The sequence below is a fragment of the Aspergillus thermomutatus genome, assembly GCF_002237265.1.
Source record: "Aspergillus thermomutatus strain HMR AF 39 chromosome Unknown NODE_142, whole genome shotgun sequence".
Classification (NCBI taxonomy): Eukaryota; Fungi; Ascomycota; class Eurotiomycetes; order Eurotiales; family Aspergillaceae; genus Aspergillus; species Aspergillus thermomutatus.
Window position 1 is genome coordinate 38288 of NW_020798191.1, and position 13264 is coordinate 51551.

The following is a 13264-nucleotide window of genomic DNA, read 5'->3' on the forward strand; positions in this document are numbered from 1 at the left end:
ACCGGCCTACCCTCCAAACTCGTAGATGGTGCTCACGAGAATAGCATACCTAGGAAGAAAAACACGGTGAGCACTCCACATCGGAAGCCTGAAACTAAGGCCAAACTCACAAAGCAATCAGCACGATCCCCTGGGTATAGGTATATCTCCCATCCTGAAGCAGCTGGTCGACGACGAGCGCGGAGAGAAAAAGTATGGCGGTGTGCCAATTCTCGAAATCCAGGGACATGGGTTGGTTCAGGAACCAGCCCAGGATGACCAGAACGGGGATCAGCAATAAGCCGATCTGGAGGACGCTGTCGACGATGACACCGACGGCGGAATCGGCGTCGCCGCCGCGGACCGCCATGATGACGGCGCTGCCTTCGGGACTGTTACTTGCCAATGGGATGAGGACGGCCCCGACGAAGGTTTTGGTGATCCCGGTGGTCTCGACGGTCCCGTCGATGCTGGCGAAGACGAGGTAGCTGCAGAAGACGGTCGCCAGGGTGGCCGAGGTCATTTTGAGGGTCGAGGCGAGATGGCCGGGAGCCGCGCTGGGGGGCTCTTCGGTGTTGTTTGGCTTGTCTCCGTCGTCCTTGGATTCAAAGAGATGTCTGTGAGTGGATAGGTGGAAGTAGAGGTACCCAAAGTACAGAGCCAGGAGAATGGCAGCGGTACTACAGGAGAAGGATAGAATCCGGTCGTCGAGATTGGTGCTTGGGGAAGTCGAGTAGAGCGCTGTCGGGAGGATGATCGTCACCACCGTGATCATCATCAACGAGGACAGCGACTGTACCACGGTAGGATTGAAGCACCGAACGTCCTTGTCGTACGACGCCGACACCAAACAGGCTCCGAGTATCTAGCAGAATAGTTTAGCAGGGGGGGGGTTTAATCTGTTGTGGACGAAGAGACTGACCAACAGAACGTCCGACAGGATACTCCCTATCATGACGGACTGCGCAAAGTCTATCTCGCCATGGCTGAGTCCTAGAACACTGGTCTGGAAGCACTATGGTTAATTTGACAGTCACTCATGAGAGGAGGGGGACTGCTCTCACCGTCAATTCCACGGCATTGCCGCACGTCGCGTTCACTAATCCACCGCCCAATTGCCCCAGGTAACCAGACAGGGCGTCTGAGGATGAAGAAACCAAAGCCGAGAGCGGGATGATGGCGATTATGTTCAAGACCAAAACAAGCCACGGTTCCCAATGGAACAGACCAGCAATAATTCCCAGGGGAGGGAACACCCACAGCAGGGGAGTCGCCAAGCTGAGGACTGCGTTGGCTCCTTCATACGCACCTGCTGGACTCCTGCGAGTCTCCGAATCGTCTGATCGGTCCATGGAGGCCATAACGACTTTCTCGTCGGTTGGATTTGGAAAGCTTGTGTTTGTGTTGTGTTCGTGGTCGCTTGTATCTACCTACACTTTTAAGTTGTGGGAAGACGGTAAGGTATATTACAATACTGTATTGAAGATACCTTACTGTACGATGGGCGCCATGTATTGTTCGTGTTCAGCCTTGTCCCGTCATAATCCAGATCTACCTCTCTAGCAGTCTAGCATTAGGCCGCTGCCAGCCTGTTGAAAAGGAAATCAGGGGCCATGAGGCTATACGGAGTAGACAAAGACTCTTCCCATCACAGAATGCGCGCCGAGCATCGTGGGTTCAAGGGTATGTACGCGAGAGGTCCTCCAGCGTAAGTACACTTGAATAGCTCATCGCAGTTCTAAAATGTCAACTCGGACGGCAGAACCGTAACTACGCCAAGGCTAACGGGCCATTGGCATCAGGGCTGCTGCTGCTGCTGCTGCTGCTGCCTAATCTCTCCAGGACTATTCAACTTAGTCAGCGATCGATGTGGGGAGGATAGCAGCCTCTCTCTCTCAAGACTTACACTCAATTCTAAAATACACATCTCTTAAGACAAAGAAAACCATTTCGCCAATTCTGAAACATCCTATCATATCGCGTTTCCTGTGTACGGAGTATTGTGCAGCCTGGGCAGCTTGGTCTGCAGAAACAGACTACCCCTCCGGACCAATGGAGGCGGCCCAAGAAGCATCAATCCTAGCAACGATTCGATGTTTACCAGCGAATTACCGAACCCAAGGCCGTCAGGAAGAAGCGGAAGACGTGCAGAATGCACTAGATGAAGCGGGGGAACGGTCGCCTCTCGACTGTATCACTGTCCTGGGACTGCTCGACGATCTGGTCGTTACTTACCTCAAACGGGGCCGATGGAAAGCAGCACAAGACCTTGGGAAGATCGTGGTGGAAACCCGAACGAGTCTCTTTGGCGAGGAACACCCTTCAACCGTGACCGCTATGGGTAACTTGACATCTGCCCACTGGGGCCAGGGCCATTGGAGTGACGCTGCAGCCCTTGGTTCACGAGTGGTGGATATGAGGAAAAGGCTTTTGGGAGAAGAGGACCCACGGACGCTGACGTCAATGACGAACCTGGCTTCAACCTACAGCAGCCAAGGCCGGTGGAGGGCGGCGGAGGAGCTGGAGATACAGGTCCTGGAGGCCAAGAGAAGGACGCTCGGGGAGGAACATCCCTCGACCTTGAGCTCGATGGGGAATCTGGCCACCACATATGGTAACCTGGGTCGACACAGCGAAGCCGAAAATCTCGGGAAGCAGGTGATCAGGGTCAGTAGCAAGGTTCTCGGTGCTTCCCATGAATCCACAATCACATGGAAGTCAAACTTGGCCTCGACCTACCGCGATCAAGGTCGACTAAATCACGCCGAGGAGTTGGAAGTGGAGGTTATGGAAGCAAGGATCGCGAGCCAGGGACCCGATCACCCGCTGACTCTGACGGCGATGGCGAACCTCGCGTCGACCTATCGAGATCAGTGCCGATGGGCCGACGCAGCAGGTCTCGAGAAGCAGGTAGTGGAGACGAGCAGGCGAACGCTTGGCAACGACCATCCCCAGACCCTGATGTCGATATGCAATCTCTCCTTAACGTACCGTGGTCTAGGCTTGTTAACTGACGCTGAGCATCTGGGAATCGACGCTTGGACAGCTATGAAAGCAGTGCTTGGGGAACAGGACCTGCTCACGCTCATAGCTATGACTAACCTCGCATTGACATATCACAGCCAGGGACGGTTGAACGACGCTGAGAGTCTGACTCTGGAAGCGCTGGAAAAGATGCAGAATATCCTCGGCTCCGACCATCCTCATACTCTCACGGCAATGGCGAATCTTGTGACCATATATGAGGGCCAAGGAAGATGGGAGACTGCGGCGCAGCTGAATGAGCAAGTGGTCAGAAGGAGGAGGAGTACACTGGGTGATCAGCATCCACATACACGTGCTTCGATGGAAGATCGGCTGATGATCTACCGGGTCAATATCGCGGATGAAATGGCATAATGGCTATGAGTTATGGGTGTACAGGATTTTTCGCACACTTTCAATATGTTATAAAGGTTCCTTCACTGTGTATCAGACAGCTGGATCTTAGGAGTGGATGCTGGCCATCGCCTTGAGCACCATGTTTGGAAGCCTGTTGAGAATCATGAATAAAGAAATTGTTTTCCTCTTTGACCCTTTTCAGGAATAATTCTTTGAAAGAGAAGAGGTGGAAGGGATGTTGCGACATATATATCCTTGGTGGTTTCATCTAGGTTTTGCTCAGCCACACTTGGCAACTATCCACAGTAGCATGTGCAGCAGACTTGATGCTATGTGACGATTGATTATTAGCTAATATCTCCGGTCCTAAATTAACGATAAATGCAATCCACCTAAATGTGCAATTTGCCGCCTATTTATTTGCGTCCAGATGACTCTGCCAGGCACTCTTTCTCCAAGATCGTTCGTACAAACAATGGTGGGCCATTAGCCGACATTTGGAATCGACCATATTCCATGAATTCCCTCCTTACGCAAGCCAGCAACCGATCGAGAAGAGGTTATTTTCAGATAGCAGCCTATATAATCTCTGAAACAGCCCAATTGCCCTGAGAGCCTGTACTGAAACCCTCGACGCGAGAAGCAGTCGTGCTCTGCAAAGGGCTCCTAATGGTCCAACAAATGTATAATAAGATAAATGCTCACAAATAGCCATGTTGTTGGCGCAGTGGTACTGCATTATTCCAAAAAGGACTGCTCTTCGGCTTTGTAGCAGATTAAAGAAGAACTCCAGAACTAGGTCCCGCAGTCAAATATACTTTCTACGCTGCCGATGAACGATCACCTAGTGATTATAGGCTGGATTAGTGGAAGTTGGGGTACTGCATCAGTGTATGGTCTAGACTATCTAGCCATCTACATGCTAGGTGCTTTAAATGAGAAGTAATGATTTTGGTTACTTTTGATTCCCTTTACTAATGGAGCTCAGTAATGGGTTACATCAACTTAGAGAAGGCAGGTGTTTATAATGGAGATGATGTCTGCTAGGCCTTTGTAAGGAGAGGCTGATGGCTTTAGGAGAGTTGGCAGAAGGTGTTGGCGATTTCAAAGGAAATCCACCAGTTGGTTGAGGTGAAGGTGCAGTAATTATGCTAATGCAAAGTATTATGCAGTCTAACCCAGTGTATTTCTAATTTCTTATAACTGGTCTGGATTACTACGATATAGTCTGAATAGATCATCTGCATACTCCCGCTGATGTTATGTCTCAAGTGGGTTATATAAATTCCTAGCTTTGATCATCACGGAGCCAAGCAATGTCTGAATAATCTACTAGTATAATAAGATCGGATCTTGCAACGCCCCGAAAGCTTAGCGACGCGGGCCGCAGTATATGAGATTAGGGTTCGGATATTACCAGTCATGCCGTATGAGCTACACTTGTTTCAGAAAAGATCCACGAAGACAAGAATAAACTAATAGTTTTGCTATCCTATGATTTCATGAACAGCAAGACGAGTGTCAGCGCATCATGGCATCATGCCCAAAAATGCCCACGACTACCATTACAGTCTCCCATCATTCGCGCAGGGACTGCGTTTTCTCCATCTGCCTCTGAATTTCCAGAGCATAATCGTCAAGCTCAAGGCGACCAATATCAATGACCCGTAAATGTCTGCATTTCGCAATATGTTCGATTGCGTTCTGGTTGATAGTGTGGATTCCGAATGCCGGGTAGTGCAGGCTGAGGATTTGAAGCTCGTCGAACTTTGGTAATTGCTCTAGCCAATATTGGTCCCCCCATCCAAGGTACAATGCCTTCAACCTCGGCCATGGGTTTCCCTGCCCTTCACTTGTTAATTCCAAGGGTGGGGAACAATGGTGGAGGATCAGCGCCAACGCCTCGAGATTTTGGTGTCGTCGAAGGCATGATAGGAGTTTCGCAGTGTTAGATTGGGTCAGGCTTTCAGCATCAGCATCGTCACTTTACTCAAGGTGGAAGAACTGCAAATTGCAACGTTCAAGCAATCGGCAAAGCCCATCAATATTCGGGTCACTATTTGATTGGTAGACTGTGAGAGCTTTGAGGTTTGAGAACTTATCCTGCCAGGGTCAGACATGCTTTATTGTGAAGGGGGAGAATCACAGGCCAGACAAAACTCACAGCGGGGGTGATCAGTCCCTGGGAAGAGCTGGGGCTGGCCAGCAAGAGTTTACAGTAGTACTTATCAATAGCCAAGTACTCAATGGTTGGAGTGAGAAGGAGGTCGGACATGAGAGACCAATCTTGACCCTGGATCTCAAAGGGGATGACAAGGCTTGCCAGACCCCTTCCTTGCGGCCGCAAAAGGAGTTCAGCATATTTGCGATGGCGCAACGCGCGACACTTTTCATAGCATATAAGCCTCCTATCCGGTAGTGCCATTTTATCAATTGCAGGTTCCTCAGGAGAAAGGAGAAGATGCTTCACGAAGCTCATATTTCGAGCAAAGCGCTTCCGTGATGCCACAAAGAGGCAATTGAGTAATCCAATATGAGGCGTGCGGAACTGCATGTCATTCAGGGAGCCCTTGTAGAGCTTCTTTAAGGCTGCCACATTCCAAATGTGGTTCACACAGGCACAGCTCAAAAGATCTGGGACCATGTGAACATTGTTGATGACAGATGCGACAATTTCTGGGAGCAAAAGTGGATTTGATACGTTTCCACGAGAGACAGCAGCCATCATGACTGGGGGAGAAAAACAAGAAATGACGGCGATGCTCAGTCAGAACAGAAACAAAGCAATGTGGCTCTCATGGCAAGGCAAACTGCGGCGCTAAGCCTTTTACTGGCTTAGTCAGCACGCAGTGCCAAGCCCTCCTATCAGGCAGTCAGCTTGACCGTCAGCACTCAGCAAGCATCCACTGAAACTACCTGTGATACTCTTCTCCCTTAGGTCATCAAGCATTCTCTGATTTGGGTTCTAAAGGATAACGAGCGGCTACTGGAGCTCTGTGCTTAAACAACCCTGCACTTGTTGGTCATCGAATCTGCGTAGAAGGCAATGGTGAACATAGGCGGACGGAGTAAAGGTTGCAGAACCTGTCGACGACGCAAAGTAAAATGCGGTGTGTTTGCTGCTACTGCCTCGCTCATGAACAATGGATACTAACTATCGACTAGACGAAGCAAAACCTTACTGTGACCGTTGCAAGAAAGGCGGGTTCCACTGCGACGGTTATGTCAGCCACGTCGAATTCATAGATGTAACTACTCGATTGACTCGGGGCCGATCTGCAGAACGAGATCAGTCATTGGTCACGTCAGTGCCAAAAGCGGAAGCAGCTCGGGATGTTGGAGACTCAATCTGCATCAACCCCCAATGGGATGAGCAACACATTTGTGTCTCGCACCTGGTCAATCGTCTGTTTACGTGGCATACAGATGACACATCCCCGTACTCAGCGTCCTGGGTTACAGTGCTTCTGCACCCCGAAGATCCAACCGGGCTGTCTATGACTTCGCTCCGTGCCCTGGCTACCACGTACTTTGGAAAGGTCCATAGTCATCCAGACCTAGTGCGGAAGGGGGCAGGGCTTTATTCACAGGCGCTGCAAAGCCTGCGCGTGCAGTTGCAATGTCCAGATCGAGTCCTGGAATCTGACCTTCTTGTCGCCGTAATCTGCCTTGCAACTCTCGAATCGGTTGCGCTCACTCAATCCTCAGCTTGGCTCCAGCATTATCAGGGGCTGGCAAGAATTGTAAGTGTTTCTTGCCTATCAGCTTGAGGTTGCTAAGTCGTTATACAGACACAATTAAGGAGGCCGCATCGCCATCAGTCTGGTGTCGGAGCTGCCCTTCTTCCTACGCTCAGGTCGTGTATTGTAAGGGACCATTAGCCTGTGCTCGCGGGACCACGCACTTACATTTTCAATAGGCAATTGGGTACGTCGTTGAGAGAAAACGCTGTTTCCTTGAAGACCCTGCATGGAAGAGCATCCCGTGGGCTGGAAGACTGGACTCCAAGACGCGAATCGACTACCTCCACGATGTGTTTTGCGACATTCCGGGTCTACTGGAAGACTTAGACCGAGTAATCGCATGGGACCCGGATATACCAGGACGGGATGACTTCCTTTTCCAAGTGCGCCAGAGTGCACTATCAACACTGGAAATACTTTACTCCTGGCGATGTAAATGGCAAGAGGATAACCCCAACACAGCGTTCTTCATTTCGTCAAGCAATTCAGGGTCTGATGGCCTGCCTCCCAGCCCGTTCCAGACAGTCATTTGGTTCACGGACCCCTACCGCGCCAACGAGCTGATTGTGTATGATTCTGTGCTGCTTATCGTCCTAAAGGCAGCGGAAGGACTCGGGCTGAATCTGGGCGAGTCCCGTCCTTGTATGACAAATTCGGGCGACCTCCTCCTGCCGATACAAAGTAACAGAAAGGAGATTGCTGTCGAGGTGTGTCGGACGGTGGATTACCATCTCCACTGCCTGCAGAGGAGCTCTGGGGCGTTCATGCTCTTATTCCCTCTGAGTATTGCCTATCGCAATCTAGAGCCCGACTCGGACGAAGCCAAATGGATGGAGAAGGTCATGGCGGTGACTGCTGACATCCATGGATTCGAGATCGGTCGGCGTGAGAACATGCCCCAGCCGAGAAATGTGTCTGACTGAACCATTTTCCCTTTTGGGCTGAATGCAAGCCCTGTGGATCAGGTGATCAGGCCCCCATCAGCCACGGAACCAGCTCGCACAATCAGCCTAATGCAGTTTAGTGTATCCGAGGCGCAAAGCTTGGTGCCTGTGTCTGCAACATCATTGGTCAGTTTGTTTCCCTCGTTCATACGGAGTACTGTCCGGCTAATTAGGCCTCCCATTGCCATCAGCTTCAAGGAATGTCATCCCTGATGATCTTTGAGAGCTCGCAGAATCTCCCTCATCGGAGTGAAGGCTGCTACTCAGCCTCCCGTGCTGCATGGTTGAATTAAAATACGGTAGCCTGGCCTGTCAGGCGATTGTCAAGCAATATAAAAGGGCGCGCTGTCGTCTGTCAAATCTCAAATCTCATTCCAGCAATTACATGTCCCATCTCAATACACCTCTTGCAGACACCTCACTTAACCAATTACATCAAGCTCTTAAGGCTATACAATGCATTGGCCGTCCCTCTTAGTTGCCAGTGCGGCATTCGTTGTTCCATGCCTGGCACTGCCGACCACATCCAGCCAAGGAAACTCACCTCAATCCGCTGAAGACGCTGTACCTGGAGAGTCATACTTGTTCACAACCTATACAGGCAAGAAGACACCACTCGCAGCCAACTACACCCGAGTCATTCCACCCACAGACCCCGACGGATCCCCCGACCCCGACGATGTACTATGGCAGAATCTCGCCAGCGCAGAATGGATCATCTACTCCTTCTACCAACAAGCCGTCGAGGCCTTCTCACCCTCGGACTTTACAGCCCTGGGCCTCCCAAACACAACTTACCAGCGGATCGCCGAAATCCGAGACAACGAAGCAGGCCACCTCCGCATCTTCCAGGACCAAATCTCCAATCACTCGCTCAAACCAGGACCCTGCAAGTACGAATTCGGCTTCAACAAATCAACCCCCGAGATATTCCTCGCCCTGCAAGTCTACATCGAAGTCTCAAGCATGGCCTTCCTCACCGGCCTCTCCCGCCAAGCCAACCTTAACGTCTCCAAATCCGCCCTGATGGCAGTCGGCCAAGTCGAAACCCGCCACAACGTCTGGTCCCTCATCGACGTCTACAACACGAGTCCTTTCTCCGGCCCCGCAGACACCGTCTACCCCTACGCGAACCAGATCCTCGACACGACAAACAACTTCGTCGTCCCCGGTTCCTGCCCCAAGGCGAACCCCGTCTATCCCAATCCCCGCCAGGGTCTCCCTTTGCTGGCGTTCAGCAAGAACGGGACCACCGCGCGGCTGGGTTCGAAGATCCATTTTCTGTTCGAGGACCCGGATAATCAGCCACAGTTCGAGGACGAGACAGAGTACTACGCGGTGTTCTATCATGGAATTAACACCGTCAGCGTACCGTTTGATCGGAAGACTAATAGCTCGACCATCCCGGCGCGGTTTGATCCCGAATCGAGTATTATCATGGTGAATATTGCGGATCGGCGGGATGCGCCTACGGAGGAGAGTGTCGTTGCGGGACCGTTGATTATCCTGGAGCAGCCGGGGAGTTTGACGTTGGAGGAGCCGACTGCTGTGTAGGTTGTCGTGGGGGGGTTATATGTTGAGTTGAAATGCTCGGACTGTTAGCAGTTACTTCTATAGGAATACTCTCTCAAATCTAGATTGGTACTTTTTTACACTGTTATTATGACACACAAGTAACCAAGCCTATAGCACTAAGAGCTTATCTACCATTACGATTTATCTTAACTCGGAGGAAGAGTAGTAGAAAAGGCCTCTGCCTGCAGAAAGCCCCAGATATGGTTATAGACTTCGTTACCTAACAACTGACAAAAGCTATATTTGCACAAACTATGAGGAACTACAACTGTCCCTTGGGAGAGGTATAATCCATCCTCAATCCGAATTCACATCCAATCCTTCCTTCCAAACATATTTAAGTGTACTTAACCTCGGCAATAGTCAGTCCTGGTACGTATCTTCTCACACACAATCCAACCAGCTGTATGCTAACTAAGGTTTTACCATTTGTGGCGAAGCATGCGATGTATACCGCAAGTAATTGGTTTGCTACTCCTCTGGATCCATTAGAGATTAGCTAGACTAGTCACCCTGTTTGGTAGTCTGAATCTAATGTAGGGGGTGCTAATTTGAATATCCAAATGCATTTCCAAATATAACAGTGCTTTTCTCTGAAAACCAGACCAAGAGGGTCTGAACCAAGGAAAGGGAGTTCTCTTGAAAGCAACATCAAACATGCTCTCTAAGGACATTTACTCCAGCTGTATGCACCGCGTTATAGGAAGTACTTCAAATGATTCGGCTGCAAGTATATTTCTTCATGCCTCACTTGATAATTGAACAGGAAATATATAAAATTCAAAACTATCCAAGGGACTAGAAAGAGTATTAAGTTTCAGGGTAAGTGCAATGATTTAGCTGCCTCTAGGCAAGCCACGTCAATATAAGGGTAACAAGATCACGCAGATACTTTTCTTGTATCATGCATGGAGGGAAAGAAGAACCATCTCTACTTATGTTCGCAAGCCAAGACCTCCAGTCGAGACTTCTTCTACCATGGAATGATGTGTTCTCGCCAGCATCTATATCAGCCTAACAAAGTGAAGAAACTAAAAACATCACCAGATGGCCAGTAACTTTCTTAGACTGTCTCTACATTTACCTCAGTGATCTCGTCCGTCTTTGACCTTGGCTGCCCGTGGAATTCCTCTTTTCCCCTCCTCCAGGACCGTGGATATTCACGCTTGCCTGCAGCTCTGCACCCTTGGGCTGGTAATTGCGGGATTCGGCATCGGCATCTCAATGGCCACTAGCCTGCACCTCGAGCATCCCGATAGCTACAATCGAAAATCAGGAAAGACAACATACACATAAGACGAATCACATCAAATGAAGAGAAGTAGAAAGACCTATGTGTTAATGAAGCTTGATTCCATGCACTTTTTTGGGGAGACCAGCAGCGCAGCCCTGAATTTAAGCTTCTAATTTTAGTAGGCGGTGGGCATAAGCAACCCACCAATAAAAGCAAAGGGAGGAAACCAACATCTGCATTAAGCTGTGAATCTCCAAGATATGCCTGTATTGACTATTAATACTGGGAAATCAAGTAGTCTACTACTCTAAGGTGATAATACATCTATCAAGATGTGCATATACTACTCCCCCCAAAGCTGCCTCAGAGTCAGACCCCAGTAGTTGGTCGCCTCCTGCCAGACTGCCTCCCCTCCCTCCATGTGTCGAACCATTTCCACCATCTCCTCATCCACATTCAAAGTGCTCGCTAAATAATGTAATGCCGTGTTCCTATCAACATCTTAGGCATGGACATTAGCACCACCCAATTCCAGTAAGATCTAGATTATGGCCTTTTAGGCCTCTTACTGGGCTATGGTCATTAGCTGTGGCTGCCGTGCACCTATCTTACTAGGAAACAAAAATTACATGTGGACTAGACTGGGAAGTTGAAAGGGAGACTAGTGGGGGTTAAGAGTATAGGCATAATAGATGCTTCTAGTGACATCTAGATTACTAGCAATGGTTTAGCTGTTTATTAAAGGTAAGGAAGCTACATAGAGCAGTATATATCTGAGTACTGTTTCCCTAGCTGCTACAAATCCACTAGGGATGAACCTCACCAGCTATAAGAGGAGATCTGGATCATGACAGGCCGTGGCAAAGTGGAGTAGATGGATATTAAAGATGGGGGTGCATAGATTGGCATCTAGCTATAGATAGGAGAGTAGGTTAACCAGGCATCTCTGGACGCTGGTATTATTAAGATTGCACTGGGCTATGGCATAGGAAAGTAGTGGGAGAGTAATAGTTAGGGCTGTGTGAGGATAGTAGTTAGGGGAATAACCATAGGTAGAGAGTAGATGACGGAGCATGGACTGCTGGCTAGCAGTAATAGCTTCATAGATGGGAGAGGATGTCACCAGAATAGAGATGGGAGTATTCTCTCCTTAAATCTTGAATTGATTGACATTGCTATCATCATTATCTGTTGTTGCTGGCTGTAGTTACGCAGACTCCTCCACTCCTGCCGCCTGCAGGAGATCGAGAATTTCTAAATTTCCAGTCTTTGCTATAAGTTCCAGCGCTGTCAAAGCCCTGTCCGAAGGCCTGCCCATCGGCAGGCCTTGTTTGGGAATGTTGGGCTCCGTCCAGAAATGAGGAAAGCCATGGCGACGCTTGTCCAACTCCGCCTCAGTTAATGGGCCAATCTAGTCAGAGATGCCATTTCTACTTTGTGCATTGGCTAGAACACAAGCATGATGATTGAATCCTCCACCAGTGGTGTATCCGTCATGATGGAAGTGACGGCCACGGACAAACCAGACTGAATAGTCTGCCATATCCCTGGCCTTGATGCTGTTCGGATCTGCGCCCGCTGCTAGGAGAAGGCGGACATTATCTGGTAAATTAGCGCCGATGGCGGCGTTTATGGGAGACTGGATTCTGCCATACATGTTCACGGTTGTGTTGGGTGATAAACTATCTATCTGTCTCCATTCTATTAGGGGCAGGTTCTCTTTGTTGCTGGATGCTGCGTAACAAGCCAAAATAGCTTCAAGGATGGCCGGGTTGGGTTTGGCTGCAGCGCGGATGACAGGAGTATCATCTTCATGAGTGTCGTCGAGGTCCTCTGCCGTGAGCTGGTACATTATGCAATGAGGACATGAGATGGGAGAGAAAGACGGAGAAGAAGAAGACTACACTTAGCGTTAAAATATTATACCACTACAACTATGGACATGTAACCCTAGACTAAGAAGTACATCGTCCGGACACCTTTTTAGTCTAGTGGTAATGGATTTTCAATACTTGGTAATCAGGGCGCGTACATCCCGTTAAAGATAAGGGATTGGGACATTCGAGGGCAAAATATCATAAAACTGTAATGGCAAGGCGAGATCCTGAGTGGATATAGATACTATGTGAATGGGTTGCAATGTAGGGCTGATTGAGATGATCAGTGTAAGGTGTTAATGCCGCATTGAGGCGATGAATTGTACCCCTGGTTTCATACTGAGGATATATTATGGTTTGGGTCTGGGGTCTGTAATATACAGATTCTACTTTATAGAAGGAAATGATGCTGGAATAGCATAGAGTACTGATGAGTGAGAGCACTAATGTAATACCTATGAGTAGGATCTGTGGTCCAGGTTGTGCTGTTATGATTTGACCATCTAGTTATAATACTTACAGGACATTCTA

At 49.3% G+C, this 13264-nt stretch overlaps 6 protein-coding genes across 6 annotated transcripts; 3 read left to right on the forward strand and 3 right to left on the reverse strand.

Moving 5' to 3' along the window:
* Positions 1 to 6: 6 nt before the first annotated feature.
* CDV56_104838 (uncharacterized protein) lies at positions 7 to 1340 on the reverse strand (the record flags this gene model as incomplete). Its single annotated transcript, XM_026758457.1, has 4 exons — positions 7 to 49; positions 111 to 844; positions 902 to 994; positions 1044 to 1340. 4 exons carry the CDS (start codon positions 1338 to 1340, stop codon positions 7 to 9), a joined length of 1167 nt encoding a protein of 388 aa, XP_026613074.1.
* Positions 1341 to 2031: 691 nt separating this feature from the next.
* CDV56_105007 (uncharacterized protein) lies at positions 2032 to 3378 on the forward strand (the record flags this gene model as incomplete). Its single annotated transcript, XM_026758626.1, has 1 exon — positions 2032 to 3378. The coding sequence occupies one exon, from the start codon at positions 2032 to 2034 to the stop codon at positions 3376 to 3378; it is 1347 nt and encodes a 448-aa protein (XP_026613075.1).
* A 1968-nt stretch (positions 3379 to 5346) lies between these two features.
* Positions 5347 to 6088, reverse strand: CDV56_105262 (uncharacterized protein; the record flags this gene model as incomplete). Its single annotated transcript, XM_026758881.1, has 2 exons — positions 5347 to 5463; positions 5525 to 6088. 2 exons carry the CDS (start codon positions 6086 to 6088, stop codon positions 5347 to 5349), a joined length of 681 nt encoding a protein of 226 aa, XP_026613076.1.
* Positions 6089 to 6465: 377 nt separating this feature from the next.
* On the forward strand, positions 6466 to 8026 carry CDV56_105355 (uncharacterized protein; the record flags this gene model as incomplete). Its single annotated transcript, XM_026758974.1, has 4 exons — positions 6466 to 6472; positions 6526 to 7103; positions 7152 to 7226; positions 7280 to 8026. 4 exons carry the CDS (start codon positions 6466 to 6468, stop codon positions 8024 to 8026), a joined length of 1407 nt encoding a protein of 468 aa, XP_026613077.1.
* A 477-nt stretch (positions 8027 to 8503) lies between these two features.
* CDV56_105507 (uncharacterized protein) lies at positions 8504 to 9601 on the forward strand (the record flags this gene model as incomplete). Its single annotated transcript, XM_026759126.1, has 1 exon — positions 8504 to 9601. One exon carries the CDS (start codon positions 8504 to 8506, stop codon positions 9599 to 9601), a length of 1098 nt encoding a protein of 365 aa, XP_026613078.1.
* A 2462-nt stretch (positions 9602 to 12063) lies between these two features.
* On the reverse strand, positions 12064 to 12708 carry CDV56_105777 (uncharacterized protein; the record flags this gene model as incomplete). Its single annotated transcript, XM_026759396.1, has 2 exons — positions 12064 to 12267; positions 12385 to 12708. The coding sequence occupies 2 exons, from the start codon at positions 12706 to 12708 to the stop codon at positions 12064 to 12066; spliced, it is 528 nt and encodes a 175-aa protein (XP_026613079.1).
* Between the last annotated feature and the right edge of the window lie 556 nt (positions 12709 to 13264).